Source organism: Nilaparvata lugens, chromosome 2 (genome assembly GCF_014356525.2).
Source record: "Nilaparvata lugens isolate BPH chromosome 2, ASM1435652v1, whole genome shotgun sequence".
Taxonomy (NCBI): Eukaryota; Metazoa; Arthropoda; class Insecta; order Hemiptera; family Delphacidae; genus Nilaparvata; species Nilaparvata lugens.
This window is the reverse complement of record NC_052505.1, coordinates 73467607-73489409: the sequence shown is the minus strand read 5'-3', so window position 1 is coordinate 73489409 and position 21803 is coordinate 73467607. Positions and strand designations below refer to the sequence as shown.

The window sequence follows — 21803 nt, the reverse complement described above, 5'->3', positions numbered from 1 at the left end:
TGAATCCAATTTATTGATTCGGTGTATTCAGTTGGGATGAAAAATGATATTGATAATAAATATTTATAATGATCATTAAGTTATGTTTATTGTGCTTGTATGCGGAGAATTGTTATATTAAATAGAAATAAAAATAAAAATCTCAGTACCCTTTTTTGAATTATTTTATCACAACAAGTTTCAACATTGATGCCATTTTCAAGTGATATGAAGTAAATAAATTAATACTGCTGGAAGATTCTTTTTTTTTTTTTTTTTTTGATCATATGTTAGTGTATTCGTATGATTTTATGAACTAGGACTGTGAATTTTGGACTCACATTTGCATGATTCTATCAAGAATGGGGTTATTGGTGTCTTATTGGATTAGGTTTATTATTTTATCTCTTTTCAATTCTGCCGCCTCATAGATATGAAATTCTTCTTTCACATTCAGTTTTCCACTTTTATTACTTACTTTTTTATTTACTTCATATCACTTAAAAATGACATCAATGTTGAAACATGTTGTGATAAATAATTCAAAAAAGGGTACTGAGATTTTTATTTTTATTTCTATTCATATTACCTATCTAGGAATGAGACAATTATTGTTAAGTTGTATATTTTTCAGCTTCATAATCAGCTATTGATTGATTCAAGCTCAATGATCACCTGGAGCTGGAATTAATTCACTCTTTTACTATAGTCTGTGTAGGATAAGTTGAAACTTGGCCCTCCATCCGAAGAAATCACAGAGTTGCCAAATCGTGTAAAATTGCAACTTTCTCAAATTTCCAATTCAACGTCAGAATTGGATGTAGAATATCATCTCCGATATCCTAGTAGTGCTAACAAAGTTGCAGGTTTGAAGGATAAAAAGGAAATTTAACTTTTATGATAGAATCGTAAACATCACGAAGATTTGTTTTTATTTTTCATTTAACGTCTCTCAGCATCATGGGGCGTCGTATTGCATGATAATTCAATATCAATTTAACGGCGAGAATGTCTTCTTTCTATTGGTGTATGGATAATAAATTGTCATCCGACCTATAGTTATTTTTTAATTGATGATTAAGTTTGTCAATGTCGAGACACTTCGAGTAGGAAACGAAATTTTCGTCATGCTGGGAACTTTTTTGTTTCGAAAGATAAGTGGGTGTTGAAAGCAAGAAAGAGTCTCATAAATAATTGAAATTATTTCCTCAACTGTCAAAAGTGGTCGGAAAATCGTATTTCGGTCTCCAAGGAATTTTTAAGTTAGGAGAGCGGCTGCATAGTATGCATTGAACCCAATTGACACCAATAAAAAGGAGACATTCTCTTCGTTAATTTGATATAAATTTATCACGCATTACGACGCCCCATGATTCTGAGAGAAGTGATATTTAAAAAAAAAAAATCTTTGAAATGTATCCAATTTTTTCATAAAAGTTGAATTTCCTTTTACTCCTACAACCCTGAAACTTTTTTAGCATTACTAGGATATCGGGGTTGATATTCTACATCCAATTCTGACGTTGAATTGGAAATTTGAGAACGTTGCACTTTTACACGAATTGGCAACCTTGTAATTTCTTCGGATTGAGGGCCAAGTCTCAACTTATTTTACACAGAATAAAAAAACACCACTGAATAATAAAATAGATGACTGCTAGCAAAATTCAGCGCTTAATAAAATTCAGTGCAACAAACCTAAGGAATACCCTCAAATTTGAAATATGCAGATCTCAATTGAATGTTTCGAGATATCTCTGAATATCGTTTAAAATAAACTTAATTCTAAATCTCAAGTTGATTTTGTCCTGTTTATTTGGAAAATTTTCCATAGCCACTTTAAAATAATCACGTGAATTCTATTATTATTGTTACAATTCACTAAATAACAAAACAAACATAATATACTAATCACTGTACTCTCGTTTCCAATAGCAATAGAAAGTACCATGTGTCAATGAAAATAGTCATGCAATAAATACTATATAAAATTGTAGCTCAGAAACAGTCTGTTGCATATGGCTCATTCCATTTTCGAAATAATTTCAATGAGCATTCTAACAATGACTGTGAGCTCACTATTCTCATACAAAGTGAGTCTAATTTGATTCTTTGTTGGGATTGTGATTGAACACACCCAAGTCACATTTATGATAATGTTGCACTTCACTCTTCCCTACTCTCTTGCGACAGGGAGTTCACTTGCTAGATTATTCATTCATTCAGTAATCAGACGACCCGGCACTTTTCATTCATCCGGATGCTAAAACTTCGTCGAAAACGGCTTCATGCTCTGATCTTGATAGCATGTACCTAGGAAGAGTAATCCGCAGAGTGGTGTCATAAGCAGGCTCTGTGTCAGTACTGTAAGCGCCCTCAGGACCCTCTGGGACTTCGAAGGCTGGCGGATCAGTTGGAATAGGATTGTAATTTTTGCGTTTTTTTGGAGCTCTCTCCTCCTTGTTTTGTTTCGGTGGGTCTTCGTTGGAATCTTCATCTCCCTCTTCGTCGTATTCATCTTCTTCAGTTCTCTCATTTTCTTCACTATTCTGTCCTCTCTGGTCCCGCCTGTTATACGCGTTGACAGCCGACATGAGAGCATCATTCTGTGGAGGGGACAGTCTCTTCTTACGCTGCAACTGATCCGGCACTTGTTTCTCTGTCTCTGTTTCTGCCTCCGGTGATGACGATCCTGTTGATTGGAAGTACCTTTGATTGTGGATCATGACTTTCGAAATTGGGCCCCCTGTAGAAGGTTTTGGTGGTAATTTGATTATATCAACATTCTCTGTGGCTTGGATCTCTGCGCTTTCTGTTAGGTTCTGTGGGGAGTTATCATTTTCAATCACTTCTTCCTCATCTCCCTCATCATCCTCTTCTTCTTCATCATCTTCCTGTCCTTCGCCATCATTGACAAATGTGGGGCTATCAACAACAGGAATTCGGCGCTTCAACTTCAAAGTTTCTTGATTGTCCATGTCTAATCCGTCATTGGGATCTTGTTTCGCATTTGGATGGAATATTAATGGCTTTGTATTAGCTAATTTGTTTGTAACAACTGGTGTTTTCTCCGACTTCTCATTCGGTGACAAGTTGAATTGTTTGACTTCATGATATGCTAGATGCTTACTCTTGGGCTCGGTTGCCGCAACAAACATACATTCTTCGTGTTGCATCCCTTTCTCATCCACACACTGATAGCATGTCATTTTATCTTTCATCACTTTTTTGCATGCTGATCGGTCCTTCTGAGAAAACTCCCCAAGTACTTTTTCTAAGTCCTCATTCTGCTCCTTCTCTTCAAAATAATCTGGAAAACTTGATTGGAAATCAAACCCTGGAACTAGAGTTTTGCTAGGCTGTTGAGATTCGCTCTCTTCTCCATCTTCAATGATTGCCGAATCATCGTAGTCAGAGTTCGCTGTTGGTTTTTTGTTCTTGGAATTACCTTTCTCTGTCAATTCCGGGAAAAGCCTATAGAAGTAATCCTCATAAGTGGGGTTTCCATTACTAGATGCTGTTGAGGTTTCTTCATCTTCCTCGCTATCTCCATCATCGTCATCATCATTGTTATTCTTTGCCTTTTTCTCTTTCTTCTCCTCTGAAGCGTAAGTATCTTCAGGAGAGCCATAAAAGAAAGGATCTAGTCCAACAATTCCATTGTCCGCTTTTCTGATGCGAGAAACGCTCTCTGCGAAGTCATCTGGGATTTCATAAGAGTCATCATCATCGTCACTGTTATGCTTCGCTCTTGCATCATTGCCCTTCACCTTGGACGTGGCCTTGGTCTTCTTGCGAGCAGCATTATGAGGTTTTGGACTCTGTCTGACTCTCCTAACAAGTTTCACTTCTCTTTTCATATTGTTGGAAGTGTGCAAATCCGTGAACCTCCTATTTCTCCTAGACTGTTTGTTTCTACCTTGATTTCTGCGATTGTTCTGGTTGTTGTTATTATTTCTATTATTATTATTCCTATTATTATTATTCTGCCTAGGTTGTTTATCAGAAGAGCTTCCATGTCCATATCTTGAAGAGCTACCATAGGAATATGAATTTGCATTTGGATCTGAGGCATATGAGCATTGTTCATAAGTGCCACCAGTTTCTTTTTCACAAACCATGCAAGTTACTCCATTCTTAGTCACTTTTGTACAGTCTTCCCCTATTTCAGTTTCAGGAACGTATTCAGAAGACTGAGTACTTTCATCACTACCTCCTTTGAAATATTCTGGACCGAATCGGTAGTTTGCCTCATCTGATGATGTACCATCTCCATCATAATCTGATGTATCATCATATTCAGCATATTGTCGGACTTTCCTTACCAATGTAACACTCTCCCCAATGTTCGTATCTTGTGAAAAGCTGAGATCATAGGGGCTTTCCCGTTTGGCTCTGATGGAATGTGGCCCTTTAACAGATTTTTCAACTTTTATTGTTTGTGGATCAACTTCCTGATATGATTTACGAGATTTCTCTGTGTCATAAGAACATGATTCTGAGCTGGCGCCCGTTGCCTCATCATGGCATTTATAGCAAGTCATTGGATATCCTCCATATGTTTTACTTGGATCAGAAGTAATGTTTTTCTCAATTTTGATGCATTTTCTCTTATCGTTGATAGATTCTCCCGAATAGGCTTCCTTACTTCTCACCTGAGAAAGTTCGCTAGGAGCTGTGGCGTAGCTTGAACGGTACTGCTTCTTATTGGCCTTTGGAAATCCATCAGTGTGGGGAATATTTGCTGATGGTACAAATCCTCTTGAATATTTCGTTGGGGTTCCATGTGTGTAAGCTGGAACATTACTATTAATATAACCGTTCGCTTGATATGATGGCTGCTTTGAAGAATGTGAGTGAGACTGTCGAGTGTTTGGACTGGACAAAGGTGCAGGTGAGTTGGAACGATGCGCATTTGAAAGTGACGGTGAAGCAGGTGGCCTGTAACCTGAAACTGGCCGATTACCAGATTGGGCTCTTACTGGCTCTTTTTCTTTTGAATTTGTAGGACTGGGAAACCAATTGTAGTCATAGTTATAATCGCTTTTCAAATCGTCCAGACCGACCTTTGGATAATCATAGGCCCCACTATAACTCGGACTTGAAGTTGGTGTTTGTTGGCGAGAGTTACTTCGAGATTCAGACTTGGAAATTCTCTTTGGTTTGTCACTATATGATGATGAATAGCTGCCCCCTTTCAGAGGATAACTTGACTTTCCCAAAGGTGATTCAGTTTTGGATTCAGGTTTAGATGATTTCTTTGACTTTTCATCAACCTCTTCAAAACTGTACCCTTCATCATCATCTTCTTCTCCTGATTCTTCTTCTTCATCTTCTTCATCCTCTACACTTTTACTTTTATCATAGAACTCATCAATATCATCTTTTTTCTTTGGCCTCTTAGCATCTTGCGCTTTCTGCATTGTGCTCTGAGACAGTTGACGCTGATCTTTTTGAACATTTCGAGTCACGCTGTCTTTGACTCGTTGATAATTGGGTAAGTAGAGTGAATAGGATGCCGATGGCTGTGCGTAGGTTGATGGCTGCACCGGAATATAAGTTGACGGCTGTTGCGGTAAGTACTGATAAGAAGGGTAGACTGGAACAGCTGCCTGCAGCGGACTTCCCCCAAACAGAGAGCGGAAAGCACTGTATGGATTCGGATCCACAAAGCCAGCCTGACTGGTCGAGGCACTGGCATTGATGCCGGCTGTAGACTGCAGAGGAGCTCCATAGCGTACTGGCGAGGATGATAAACCGTAGATTCCTCCAGCTACCAGTGGGCTGGATGCGGGCATTGTATCTAATGAACTGAATCCTCCACCGAAGAATGGAGGAAAATCCAGTGAATGTACAAAAGAGTCTGAGGAAGGATGGAGTGCGCTGGGGGAAGCGATTGGAGATACACTTCCTCCGAAGTATTTGGTGTAATCGACCTTGGATGGCTGCTGCTCTTCTGGAGGTGGCGATTGTGGAGCGTCTTCGTAGTCTTCTACATCATCTGTGACCTTGTATGAGTCTGGATACTGGTACCCAACTGACGTGTGAAGGCAAGTTATCACCAGGCAGGCCTGAAAATATGAGAAAGTAATCAGTGTTATGCATAATTATTTCCAAACGAAAATCCAAGTTGAATGCTGTAAATCACCCCGAAGACCTCTGCTACTGCAAATATTGACAACAGGTCCAACAGCTAGTAGATGAAAATTCGAAGAGAGCTACTATCCAAAAACGTTTTGCCAGCCCGGAAAATTAGAATTAATTTCCATCAGTGATAAGCAATTTTGATCATCATGAATCCTTTCCAGTAGTGTTTGTATTATCACTCAACTAGTGATATTTGTTTGTATACCAGCAATGGATTTTGATCTGTGAAAAGTATAATAATTGAGAATTATTCACAATAATCGAAAATGCTAAGTTATGGACGAAATAACAAGTTCGAATTAATAACGTATAATAGGTTCAGGTCTACTGTCGCAGTTTCCAGTTCGCACCTGATCATTTCCAGGGCCACTGATCTACCTCAGTAGCGCTGGTCAAGCTTCCAAAAACAGTAGAAAAACAGCTTCCAAAACATTATTTTTCGGGAAGTTGAGATCGACTACAAAACATTTCCATTGTAAGTAAAAAACAGAGGTGGCCTGGAATCAAGGAATTGCCAGGGATCCTCTGAGTTACAAAACCAGCGGCCAATTCTACGGTCACCCCAAGTGAAAATGATCGACTCTCTAAGATTTCGAATATTTCAAAAATGTATTTTTCAAAATAATTATTGAATCGGTACAATATATACATTCACGAATACAAGTGTCTTCATAATATGAATTCAAAGTGGGAAGAATATAGCCAATTTTAGGTGTGTGTAGTGAATGAAGATAAGTTTATCATTTGATTGCAGGATAAGTCAATGATTAGTATATGAGTGAGGCAGAAAATAAAATTTCAAATTCTAGGAAACTAGACCACGAACTAGCGAGCTAGAATATGATATATGTAACGTCGGAAATTGGTCCTGGGGAAGTATTCTTAAAAATGGAGGTAGGAATCTTTTTTTCGACAGTCTCTCACGTCAACTCAAATGGATCAATGTCGTTTTCACAATCTCAAACCAAATATTGGAGGACGTCTGCTGATATATTCGTCATTTCCTTCGTTGGAGATCATATACAGAGTAGCCTGAATTATTCAGATATGATCTGGAGACAACATACTCGTATATATAACGTATAGCACCAAACTAATCCTAACGTCTTAAATTATTGGATGATAAACTTGGCTTATCCCATCTTTTTTCTTATTTACACAATGAATACAGTTCATGTTGGGTAGCCTATATTAAATAATGATAGAAGATGATTTCACGTCAAGCGAATGCAATATGTCATGTTTCATCACTTACAGCTCAATATGCAATAAGAACAATTAATTACTTCTACATACTTTATTTGAGCTTATTCAAAAAAAATGTATACCAAGATATTGAATGTGGGTGGATGCTTATAATTTACAGCTATGTTGGTGTACGCTTGGTCTCGAAAATGATTTCTCTGTGATATATACCCTTTGTTTTATGGATGAGATATTATTGTTTTCTATCAAGTTGTGAATAGAATTTTATTCAATTCCATCCACTTGACGTAAAATCATATTTTCAAAGTTAAAAAATAATACCAAAGAGTCTACTCACAAGCAAACGTTTGTATGTGAGGATCCTTCAATAAATGATACCAGAAAGTCAAAAATTATCATTCCATTCAATCTCTGATAAATTTCCTCAGTGCTAGTGAGCAGAGTACCCAATCTTCTACAATCTTGATAACGAAAAATATAAGGCTCCAATATCTTCTCGAATATTTGTCAATACGGAGAATAATATGCAAAAAATGAGATCGCTTTTAGATAAAGAGAAATTCTTGGAATATATATATTTTAAACTGTTGGTGAATATATTCACTTCATTCATATATATAACTATTGTTGATAATGCGTATTATATTCACTCAATATACATTGTTATGAAACTTGGAGAGACAATGACAAACTATTAATTTCGAATCCATAAGAAGTGAACATTGATAGGAAGAAAGAACCCATAAAAGCTGATAAACTTTCCCGATAGTTACTCGTTCATGAATGATGAATTCGTTCTTGTATACTGTATTATAATTATAATACTGTATAATGTATTCGTACTTATACTGTATTCAGTAGCACTTTATTGAATCGATTTACAATAATTCTTGACGATCTTAATAGTTATTACAAGTGCTAATTATACAAAGTGGGTGAAATATCCGAGAACGGCTTAATATCTCATACACAAAGGTGTGTATCCTACTCAAATTGAAAATACTACTTTACTATGACTTCAAAAAACTGGTCCGCCATATTGAATGCAACTCTTTTTTTTAAATAGGTAGATGGTCATGCGATACATGATTTCGATACGAAATTCCAAGAAAAAATGAATGGTGAAAGCCGCACATTGATATCTTAAACTGTTCAGAAGATATTCATTATTAATCAATACTATTCAAAGCAGAAAGAAGAGAAAAAAGTTTGAGAACGGCTTAGTATCTCATAAAAGATTGTGATTCCAAGGTGGGTATGATTGGGGATTCCTCTCAAATTGAAAATACTAATTTAATATGACTTCAAAAATCTGGTCCGCCATCTTGGATCCGCCATATTGAATGCAACTTTATTTTCTAAATGGGAAGGTTGTCATGTGATACATGATTTTGATACGAAATTTCAAGAAAAAATGAATGGTGAAAACCGCACATCGATATCTCAAACCGTTCAGATGATATTCACATTATTAATCAATACCACTTATGTATTTCATTTCTGATATGCATGATATTGATTAATAATGTGAATATCTTCTGAACGGTTTGAGATATCGATATGCGGTTTTCGCCATTCATTTTCTCTTGAAATTTCGTATCAAAATCATGTATCGCATGACCACCTTCCTATTTAAAAAAAGTTGCATTCAATATGGTGGATCCAAGATGGTGGACCATAGTTTTAAAGTCATGGTAAAGTAGTATTTTCAATTTTAGTAGGATCCCCAATCACACCCACCGTCAAATAACCTTTGTGTATGAGATATTAAGCCGTTCTCGCACTTTTCACCCACCCTGTATATTACAAGGTCTGTGTAACCCGAAGGGAAATGATCTATATAAATAACAATCGAGCCTATAGGTTTATGGCCTAACAAATTTATAATCCGATTTCAGGACTCTTTCCTACGGTCCTTTAAAGTTCATATGTAATCCTTATGAGAGAGGATTTGAGAGCTGGACACAAACAGAAATAAGAATCAGCTGCTATAGTCATTTGCGTCATCCAACAGCCGTCGATAGATCTGTTTTTCAATTTTTTCCTACTGATTCACAAAATGTTAATTCTCAATAATGCCGCGGTACGAACGACGTCCAAACTTGGGTCGTAGAACTCGAAATGTTGTAAATTTAGAATATGCACGGGAAAATCAGCAGCAAGGAGATTATACTATTCAATTCCCAGCAAGCTGCATTCAATTATAACTAAAAATACAAACTGCTGCACAATTAACTAAGCACATTGGAAGTTAAGTCATCACAATTCTTTGAGATACAAATGTAATTACTGATTGTTGGATAATTTTTATAAAAATATAGTGAATCAGATTAAGCTAAGGCTGAGCACACCTGGGGAGGCGCGGCTTGGTGATACAAAGTGTTGATCTAATGGAGATTGCCTTATCACACCGTTCCAAGTCATGCCCGATTCAGTGTATACGAGTTCTTTCATTCAAACCAACACGCAAGAAGTACCTGGATCCAGAATGCCGCATCGCGCCTCCTCAGGTGTGCATCCAGCTAAAGTTTGTCATGCGATGCATTAACTATTTGGCGGTACGAAGTTCGCCGGGCCAGCTAGTATTTCATATATTCTACTAGTAAGCAAATTTGAACTAAGTTAAGAAGGTTTCATACTTTGAAACTTTGATGAGGACAAAATGTTCCCTTTGTGAACAATGCATGAATCATCATAAAACAAGCAAGTAGGAATCATTAGGTAGGAATTCATTTTATCATAGTAGCACTAATAACTCAAGAGTATTAGTCCTGATACACTTAACCACAGATACAAAGCGATATGACTGAATACTGTATCTCAATATCTACAATCGTTTCATTTGAGTTAATTTCTACTAAACTAATCAGAATAAAGACTTTGAATAGAAATAATGGCGGATGAAACCCCGCTATTTCTCCATCATAATAGCATTAATCACTCAAGAGCTTATGTACCGTAGCTCAATTAATACACTTATTCACAGACACGTTTGCAAAGCGATATGACTTAAATACCACTATCTCTCAATGTCAACAATATTATTAGAATTCAAATGCAAGTACATTCCTCATAAGGATGAAGACCGACATCATAAACTGATGAATCACTCTACATTTCAGAAATGTGTTTGTTTATCTCAATGAACATTGGAGAGGTATTAGATGCAGCTAATAATTTCGAAGGTCGTAGAGTTTATTACCCAGTTCTCTAGTACAAATTATTAGTGGTTCAGACTACAGCGGATAGCTTCAATCAATTATCCCATTCCATGATTGAATATGAATTTGTGCAGTGTGATGTGAATCAAATGGCAGCTCTCATTTGATGAGATATATGGGATGAGAATACGCATTTATAAAGCCATTACATTGGTATGTTCAGTATTTGCTAACATATTTCAGTATATTAACTCCAGCATTCGAAGATTCCAGTATCATATATTATATCTAATAAACATGGAATATGATTGTAAAGTAGGAGATCTCACATCTCTGGAATTCTTCACTCAACCAGTACAGACAAAAAATGCATTTATATCTCTACAATTTCAAGTTGAAAGATAAACAATCTTTTATGAGTTTTAAATTTTTCAAGTTCATTGATGCTTCAATCATGACAGTGAAACTCATTCGAGTTAAACAAATTCTGTATTTTCTAAGAGATAATGAGTACAAAAAGTTGAGGAAATGATTCATTCTCACAAATCACATTTCTTATCATGTCGTGTCATAGTAGACCTCGAGAATAGAGCACAACAAGACATCAGCTTCAATGGTATTATATCGATTGAGAAGTAATTGGAATTCAATGATGAGTTCAATTTTCTTATTCGATCAACAAATATCCTCACATAGTTGAGATATCAGATTCCTATTCATGGTAAGCGAAAACAGAAGTACTCATCGAAGAGCTGTCTCACTTTTATTGCATAATCAGCAGGTTATGCCAAGGTTATCAGCAGGTTATTAACAGGTTGGGTAACCCGTGTTACCCAAGGGTCTAATTGAAATGAAAACTTGATCTACTTGAATTTTGAAATAAATTTATAGGCCTGTAATCATCCTCGGTAAATTGAGAATATATATGCAAAATCTTAAGTTGATCAATCCAATAGTTAAGACGTGATAATGCGTCATTCGTGAATCTCTTATCCCGTACGTGTAAAAGCCAATTCTTTCCTTTATTGTACAATACATTTAAACTTCCTATTGTAGCTAGTCCCTAGGTAGGTACAGTTAGGTAGGTAGATACAATCCTAATATTGGACAGGGATGATCGCAAAAATAAAATTATTCAGTCTAAAGGACTGATTACACTGAATAGTCAGAAAAATTACCAAGGTTCCGACAGAACAAAATTTTGCTTTAATTTCGATTGATGCCACATTTAGGTCTAGTCAATGTAACAAATCAGAAACATCTAATGGCATCGAGCTGAAACGCGATAGACACTGTTACAATGTGTAACAATGTGTTTGTATTATATGGAGGTCAATCACGAGCGCGTCCTAAACTGAAAGCAAATCATCGACCTGACCATTCCGTTTGTACCCTATGGTTGGGCTGTCATAATTCCAAAAACTCCAAACACTATACTATGGATGCAGCTTTCAAACTGAACTTCAAGCTTCGAACAACCATCCAATAAGAAAATGCTTTAGCACTCTCTGACTAGAATAGTTATTCTATGTGGTGGTACATTTGATAGTTCTGTAAATTTTCCTGGATTACGTGTAGGGGAAAGTGGGGCAAAACCGACTGGTTGGGTCGAACCGACCCCTCACCGATTGACTGACTGGTGCTGTCACCATGCGGGAAAAAATTCACTAAGTAAGCCTACACAATATGAGTCAGATGTAGCTTGTATTCACAGCTGTAAACTGAATCATAAGAGCTCTACAAATTCTTAAAGTTTTTTCTGAAAATTTGTTCGATTTTTCAGTCACATATGATTATTTACCTGTCTTAGGTGCTATTGGATACAATTCCAATAAGTTTGATCTTCAATTCAGTGTATCTTTTCAAATGAATCCATATAAATACAATCAACCTTGAGTTGTTCTGTAATCGGTTGTGGCCATTTTTATTTTAGCATGTGCTGTGGGGCAAAACCGGCATTTTAGTGAGGGGCACAACCGACTGCAGTCGGTTTTACCCCTTGCAAATTGATTAGTTTCCCTTCAGTGTAATATTATAATCACTTAATTATTGAAACTGGTTTAGTGTTGTATGTTTATTCATTGTTTTCAAATGTGCATATTTTATCAGTAGGCTGAACTATTGAAAACTATATCGTGAAAAGATAAATTTCAAATAAAACTGTTATAAGCTGCTTTGAAACCCACCTTTCAATACAATTCTTCATGGATTCTGCTATGAGCCTAATTATAATTTACTCTAGAATGCAGGGAACGGATGGACCCATCCTGTGATTTGCAAATCAATCTCCTGCAGCTCTCAATAGGCTACTATCTCTCAATTTGATCCTCTGTTTATTCTATTTGGAATTTTTGTGCTGTTTAGACGATTATTGTGTGAATTGAAGAATTGACAATAATTCAGATAAATCAGAAATATTATTCCTTTGATTTTATGAACTTGAGCATGAGATTTATCATGTTGCATTTGATAGGTAATGGAATGAATGAATAGAGAAGCCTAAAATTAATAATCATTCATAATCTCATAATAAACACACTACCACATGAAATCTCATCACCTATATGGGCTACTTTAATCAAATTGATAAAAAACAACATGAAACTTGTCATTGAAACATTTTAACAACTAGTTTCGACCTACTTTGGCCATTTTCAAATTAAAATGTAAAAATAAACAAGTTGATACTAGATAATATTGATAAGTTCATATGATAAGTTGATAAGTTCATATGATTTATTTATCTCTCATTCATTATTTTTTGGTTGAAGTTATTTAATTTAAATCATAATTATTTACTTTTGATTTTATAAAAAATACAATTATTTGAGTCAAATTGAATTATAATTATTAAATAGTTCCTAATTGATTTTGTAGCTTTATAGATATGAAATTCGTCTTCCACATTCTATTTATTACTTCCATTACTGAAGCTTAATATATTAGAATTTATATCAATATAATTAATTATGATTAGTTTCAATTAAATGTTCATCAAACGCCGATTCTTGAGTAGTATTTTTTGCAATGACCTCTATTCATATTCTAAACGAAAAGAGGGTTGGATCTAGTGCTCGAGCTGCAAAGGATGGGCTCATGAACAATGCCATAGCCACCTCTAATACAAGGCCCCGGCCTACGATATAGCAACGTCGCAGCGTAGGCCTAGAATCTAATACATGATTGGTGGAAAAGATCAGCTGGTATTTTTATAAATCTTTTTCACCAATCATGTATTAGATTCTAGGCCTACACTGCGACGTAGCAATATCGTAGGCCGGGGCCTTGCTCGAAAAGTGAGGAGAAAGATGACACCTTCATTTGTGATTTGTGTAAATATTTCAAAAAAATCATATTTTAGTCTCCTTTTTATTTTATTTTTCGTATGTCTTGACACCTTTATTCAAGTGAATATTTCAAGTAATCTCATGTTGTTTTCATTTTCCTATGTCATGACAACTTTGTTAAATAAAATTTTGTGATTTGTGTGGTTATTTCAAGTGTTTCTATGTTATTTCCATTAATGTCGGTTTTACTCCACTCATAAGACGGTTTTACCCCACCCATGGGGCACAAGAAAGTTATAAAATTATTACCGTTTTTATTATAATTAAATAAATGTATTTGAGTATGTATAGTTATCATGAAATATGTAAAGAATGAGATTGATATCATATTTTGATAAATCTGCCAACAGATTTTCATTAATTGAACTTCAAACACTAGCTGGTCGGTTTTGCCCCACTTCCCCTAACTGAAAAAATGTTCAAACTCACCTGTAACACAATAATTAACAACGATTGCATTTCTTCGAGGGAAATATAGTCTAAGTGAACAAAACTGACGTAGTGTAAATTGGCATGGTTGTCGCGACTAACTGATCGGAGCGAGCCAGCCGCTCTCTTACTTATACCCTTTCGCCGTCCGGATTGCTGGAGCGTGCAAGGCGCTCGTTCATCTCGTCTCAGACAAAAACCAATCGAAAAACAATAACACAGCTCCAACGGCACATTGGACAAACGCCCGCCGTTTGTGCGCTACAGTTGCCAAGTCGGCTGTGAACCTCTTCAATATGCACAAAAAGTATTTGATCTCACAGTTCAACGTGAGTCCAATGATGCTGCTCAAGTAGAAGACATTATTTCATAACATCAGCTGCACAAATTTCTCAGTGCCAGCTTTACGGAAAACGAACAATTCTTCTATTCGGTGCTAATTGTTTAATCCACTTTGCTGTGCTTTATGCACACCGATCACCCACTACCGCATTCTCCAATATTGTTGATTAACTAACTACTTGACAATTGCATCTTTTATCATACAATCGTCATGTTCTAGAAATTAATCGAAATGAAGCATTGAGCACGTGAAGTTCCTCTAAGTGTTTGACTGATGGTTGATTGATTGATCTTCTCGATCGGTGACGGAATTCGCCGTTACTGCACTGTTACTGCACTACTATTGCAGTCTATCATCATTGATTGCATTCAAATTATCTTCTTAGCTGCATTTTTGTCTAATAGAAAAAATATGTTCAATATGTGTTTCTGTGTCACAATATTCCATAGTGTTCAGAAAGTTCAAACTAGTTTTGTTCACTTCAAATTATTTTGTTTTCCTATCTAAGTAATCTTTTAACATACTTTTTTATTTCATTTTTCATCTATATTTTTAGATATTAACTGCTTATGTATTGATAGTTTTGTCCCTGGATTGAAATGATTTCTTTACGTACAGTAGATTTGTCACATTTATATTTTCATTATAATACTCATTTTTTCCCATTTTTATTTTGAAATCGTTCGTATTCCAAAGTGTATTTTTTGTGATGTGACAGTTGAAGCCTCCATTCTATTATTATTCATCGAAGTGATGAGATTCGTGTGATTTCATATAATAGACCAGGAACTCAGCGAATGATTAAGATAATACCGTGATATATCTCCACTCAGGCATAATGATTCAAGCACATCATTTTTCTCATTATTATTGTTGAACTAGAAATACTCAAACTTGGAAAATATTCTTCATCAAACAATTTCTTACTCTAAGGGCCGGTTTCCGAGCTCGGGATCTATAAGTTCTGGACTTACAGAGTCCAGGACTAAAATAAGCTCTCGGGTTCAAATCAACTTTCTGAGTCACGGGTTTATGAGTCCGAGGTCTATTAAGTTCTCGACTTCACAGTCGTAGAATGAGGTTAGTTTTTCACGCATAATATTATGAAGAACTTTATTCCAAAATAAACTTTCAAACTATAAATTATGAATTTAGATGGACTAATTCGAATAATTTAGGTATTCCATGATATTCATTTGGCTATTCATCTACTCAAAAACAATAACTGAATTGTGTTTGCTCGGTTGAGACTAGAACTTGAATTTAAACCCTACCCCAGACGAGGGCTTAAAATCACGCTGTTTTAAGTCCTGGACTCAACGATTCTTGATAAATCCTCGACTCGGAAAGAGGAGAGAATCTAATTCAAGTCCTGGACTTATAAGCCCTTCACTCAGAAAGCGAAATTATGAACACCAGGGTCTAACGTGATCTCTAAACTCCAGAGTCTATCTAAGTCCTGGACTACGTTAACGCTCTGACTTGGAAAGCCAATTTTCTGACTCCAGAGTCTAAAGCCAGTTAAAGTCTAGTACTTAGCTACATCCCGAGCTCGGAAAACGGCCCCAAGATTTCTTATTTACTCAAATCTCATAGTAAAGTCTGAATTGTACCTATTCCTCTTTCGTGGAGATCGTCGCAGAAGCACTTGCAGAAATGTGATCAATTGACAATCATATATGTGAAGGAGTTCATAATCACATAATTATCAAGATCACATTCACATAATCACAATTGGTATACATGAGTAGAAGCATAGATAAACGAAAACTATGGATTTACTTCATCTAGAGTCTTTCTCAACCACTAGATTTCGTTCAACTCTGGCAGAAGTTTTCTTTCACACACACATCATACACATTCACACATGAGAGAAATTGCTAAGCGGGTTGCAGCATCTACCCCTTCAGTTCAGTATCAACAGTATCAGGGTCATTTCAACAACATACTGAACTCAGCTCAAACCGCACAATCTGTCTAATCAGTTACGGTGATTGAAAATTTCTGAGCCCGGCCGAGATTTACATTTTCAAGCCACAATCATCAAGTGCTTGGCTGAAGTGATGAGCTCCCAGCTTGGTCAAGGAAAAAGAACATGGTCTGATTGGTAAATTTATAGACCTCTGTGCCTGTTTACTATTTTGTGGATCAAGTTTACTGTATCACTACGAGTGATTTGGCTTCATTCGTAAATGAAAATATATTCGTTAATTATTTCAAGAGTAGTCGAATTCAACACATCCTGTTAGATGGAGAAGTTGGGTAGTACAATATACCCAAAGGTAGCATATCCCGTTAATTTCAGTCAACAATAACCAAAACAATGGAAATGTATGTAATTTGTATGGGACATTATTTTCTGACGTCAACATGAACTTTTTGCTTGTGTGTGAATAATGAATAGTGCGTGGGTAATTTAACTAGATGATCAAACGTACATACCTATCGCGGGGATTCGAACCCGACAATAGAGTGTACCTATTAACCTATTAGTCCCTAAGAAAATAATTACTCCCATTTATATACAATATTTTGAGCTTGTATGCTTATGATATTATGATTTCACTTTTTGTGTAGTTCAGAAGTTGATATTGTGGTAATTATTTATATCAAATAAAAAGACTAATAAATTGTCAAAAACCACAGATTTGCACTGTCTTCGGAAATGTTGTGGAACTTCTTCACAATAAGTTCATTTCCACTGAATATGATGCCAAGTTGAAGCTTGAGTCTGGTTTTGAATAAACTTTTTTTGTGGATTTGACAATATTTGTGTAATCACTTTTTCACCTAACCGTAGATTTTATTAAAAGTAGAAAGACCGGTTTCGGTCAGTTTTATCAGAGATTAACACTGGTGTAACAACCGATACCGGTCTTTCTAGATTTGATAAAGTCTGTGGTTTTTGACAATTTCTCGGTTTTTTATTAAATATTACGATTTCATTTGTAATAAATTCTATAATGATATGCATCAAAAATTCAAAATCAGGGCGCTCATATATCACAAAAATCCTTTTATGCAAAATCTTTCATTTATGAACGAGCGTGGCGAGTTTCGACTTTTGACTTAAGGCTCGGTTAAGGTCCGTTTGTAATATTGTTTGTTCGATGATATCGTTCATATGCTCTCATCAAACAACTTGGAATTTTAAACACATACTCTTCGAAACATTACACAGATCAAGTTCAGTGGCCAACGAAATCACTAACTATCCGTCGTTTTTACTTTCCTCGCCCTATTACCATAGGTAAGGAGAGTATTGCTTTCCAAAAAAATTGAGGTAACCACATTTCATGTTTTCTATACGTTTCAAGGTTCCCTGAGTCCAGAAACATGATTTTTGGGTGTTGGTCTGTGTGTAGGTGCGTACAGACTTTCGCTCTGCTCCGCAACCGAACGTCACTCGAGCAGAGCGATTGATGATTGACCGGGGAGCAAGAGTGGAACGCGAGAAGAGCTAAAATCTCCCGTAACGTTCATGATCGGTGCGAGTGCAGAGTGGGGGCGGAGCGATTGCGGAACGATGGCGGAACGAGGGAGGAGCGTGCGCGGAGCGGGTCGGAGGCGCGTATATCTGTGTGTGTGTGTGTGTGTGTGTGTGTTGTGTGTGTGTGTGTGTGTGTGTGTGTGGTGTGTGTGTGTGTGTGTTGTGTGTGTGTGTGTGTGTGTGTGTGTGTGTGTGGTGTGTGTGTGTGTGTGTGGTGTGTGTGTGTGTGTGGTGTGTGTGTGTGTGTGTGTGTGTGTTGTGTGTGTGTGTGTGTGTGTGTGTGTGGTGTGTGTGTGTGTTGTGTGTGTGTGGTGTGTGTGTGTGTGTGTGTGTGTGTGTGGTGTGTGGTGTGTGTGGTGTGTGTGTGTGGTGTGTGTCTGTGAACACGATAACTCCATTCCTTATCAACCGATTGACTTGAAATTTTAAACTTAAGGTCCTTATACCATGAGGATCCGACAATAAGAAATTCAATAAAATTCAATTCAAAATTGCGGAAAAATGGCGGATAATGGCTAAAAAACCATGTTTTTCACGGCTTCTCAAAAACTGCTCTAACGATTTTCTTCAAATTTATACCCTAGATAGCTATTTATAAGCCCTATCAACTGACATGAGTCTCATTTCTGGGAAAATTTAATTTTGTTTAATTTCTATCACGATTTTCTCAAAAATGACTTGACACATTTTCTTCAAATTCATACCCTGTATAGTTATTTATCAGCTCTATTAAACTTATTCAAAAGAACACATAGTCGATATTTTATTTGTAGAACAGCTGTTCTGACGACTTTTGAAAAATCATCAAATTTCACAATTTACACAAAGGAAAATTTACTCTGAAAATAATATAATTATACAATAGTATGATCGAAGTTTCAAATATTCAGTCGCCAATCAGCATTATGTTATTCCGCTAAATTATTCTCGTTTTAGAATGAGGCTTATAGATCAATGAGCGAGGAAAGTTGAGTGAGTGTATACCACACCAGATTTTTGAGGTTGGGCAATGATATATAGATAATTGAAATAGCAGTTACAACGTAACTTTATCCTACATAAAATCAATATACCTTCAATCTTGCCATTTTGATAATTGGAGAAACAAAAATTATGAAATCAAGTACTGTATATGAACGAGATATAAACTTGAATTATCTGTAAAATGGCGTCTTCACACTCCTGTAGGCGTTGTGAAAAAATGTTTATCCTACTCTGAAGCGTTGCACGGGTTATCGCTCAAATTACTTTTGTTATTATCTCACTCAAGGCTTCAAGTGTAGGTGTGTGTTGATATACACACGTACTTCCAGGTACAACATAAAGAATGGAGTTACACAGTGACTGGTCTGGTTACCGAGAAGGCCACTCCACATCTTCAAGCAACGAAGTGAGGCGACCAGGGGAGGTTTGCCCTGGATACTGAAAACTCTATACCTTGTCTCCTTGTATGGCATTTTGATACCATAAAATACTGAGGTTGATTGATATGTCTCCTCCTGGCAGGAAAAAATACGCTGATTGTGGATCCTCTATCTGAATTGACAGTGTGGTTTTCTCAAGAAAAGTAAGGGTCAATAACAGACTTTTACTAATAGCACACTGAATAGTAAATTATTTGTTATTGGAAAACTCCAATCTTCATCGACCAGCCGTTTCTCTATGGCGAATAAGGCAAGGACTCTTGTATGGGCTTCGCCATCAACTTGTCATGTCTACAGAGTGTTTGGAGAAAAACTAACACAATTTTTACAGAAGCTATTTTTTGTACATAATTAATTTGAAGTTATACATTATTTATCCCTATTTAATTATAAAATGGGCAGTATTATTTGAGGTGAACACTAGAGGAACATTAAGTTGAGTTCAGTTTGAAAATGAGTGTGTAACTGTTATATAAAATTATTTATACTTTATTGCCCAACCCCGGATACGTAGAGAATATATTATATTGTTCCACCTCAAAACGACGAATAAGAGAGTCAGTTACATCGCACAAAGAATTTGTTTTCAGAATTCGAAGTTGATTCAAGACTCTACACTTAGAGCTTCAACAGCACTCACTCGTTCAACAGGAATCTTGTATAAAAGTTTCCTGTTTTTTCCAAGAACGTTTCCACTGTACTGAGCTCTAGAGTTTTATATTCATGGAAATGGCGTAAGACGAAATTACTTCAGTTGAGCATATACAACTCAATACTCTCCTTTTAACGATTTTCTTTGAGAACGTAGAGGAATTCATTTTCATATTCGAGAGGGATACTTGACTACAGAAAACGCAAATTCGTTTATCATTCCTATTGATTGGTACATAATACATTCTCTATTTCAAGTCTTCGAAAACGCAATATTTGACTTGTTAAGAGTGAGTTGATAATGATTCAATAAATCGTTGAATCGTTAAATCGTTAAGTATTTGAATTTCATTCCAATATAAACTTCAAAGGAAAAAGGAATATAATTTTGATGTACCCTGAATCGTAAGTGTTTGTGACTAGTAGCAAATTGGATGTTATAATTTATCCCATTTTCCCAAATAATGGAAGAAATTAAATTTGATGTAATTTAAATGCTTCAAATTTAATCATTTGTTTCATCTTTCTGATCAATCCACATACAAAATTTTCAGTATTATGTATGTTTGGACTGTAAATTTTTGTGACCTTTATAAACGTTTTTTCATAACCTCATTTGGACTATTTCAATCAGAATTACGGAGAGAAACAATTTGGGTTAATCCTGTTGATTCTCTCCCAATCATTAATTTGATATTGTGATTGTGGAATCTAATACAAAAGTATTTCAGAAAACGAGGATATGAGTTTTATCACTCAATTAATATTCGATTTTTTTTTTCAATTGCTTCAATGCAATGAACTAATTTATTTTATATTAAACACCTATATCTAACTAAATCACCTTTAAACGGAACAGCCATGGAGAACTGTATTATCATTAACAAGATGATTTAATGATCATCAAGATTAAAAAATTTTGCTATTACAAATTGAATCAGCAAAGAAGGTTTTCTGAATAGATGAAATCCTGAAAGAGTTGATGAGAGAGCATTATGCCTCAGGTTATGGTATCGTTGAAGAATCATTTTGCTTGAAGGAGTTCGCCTTTTCCCGTCTTCATCACACAATCAGAGAAACGACGCACATTTTTTACTTTCGTTTTCAATTTACTTTTCTTACTCCTTTTATTCCAAACGCTCACTTGTGAAGCACCTCTTCTGGGAAATTGAGAACTATCGTTTTATTGCGGCCTTATAACTTGTATAATTTCAATCATAATTTTCGGTGCCATTACATAATGGATTGCTCCAATGGAATTGATCTCGAACTCCATCGGGCTCTCAACTCCTTTATCTCGTAATTGAATATTTTTTTCTTCGGGATGAGAAGATCAATATTGGGGTGTGAGGATGATAGAATAAAAATGCCTTTTGACTTTGTCCTCATCCATCCCAAGCATTTGGATAACAAAGCAGATCTAGTACAAATCGGTGAGGAAACCATTTAATTGTATAGAATGAGAATATTATCATGTACAGAAGTCATTTTCATAAACACTTATATCGTCTTTGTGGAAAAAAGGATCAATAGAAATGAATCTTGTAATCTTCTTCTTCTTCTTCTTTCCAGGATTAGGCGTATACACCAGTTCCGGTTTCAAAGGATATAGTTTGTACACTTACC

General features: G+C 35.9%; 1 protein-coding gene across 1 annotated transcript; it reads right to left on the bottom strand.

Annotated features, from left to right (window-relative positions):
- Window positions 1-1550: 1550 nt before the first annotated feature.
- On the bottom strand, window positions 1551-14348 carry LOC120349975 (probable serine/threonine-protein kinase DDB_G0278845). The gene is made up of 2 exons (XM_039421708.1): window positions 14270-14348; window positions 1551-6050 (listed from the first exon to the last, which is right to left on the bottom strand). The coding sequence occupies exons 1-2, from the start codon at window positions 14297-14299 to the stop codon at window positions 2232-2234; spliced, it is 3849 nt and encodes a 1282-aa protein (XP_039277642.1). The 5' UTR covers window positions 14300-14348; the 3' UTR covers window positions 1551-2231.
- Between the last annotated feature and the right edge of the window lie 7455 nt (window positions 14349-21803).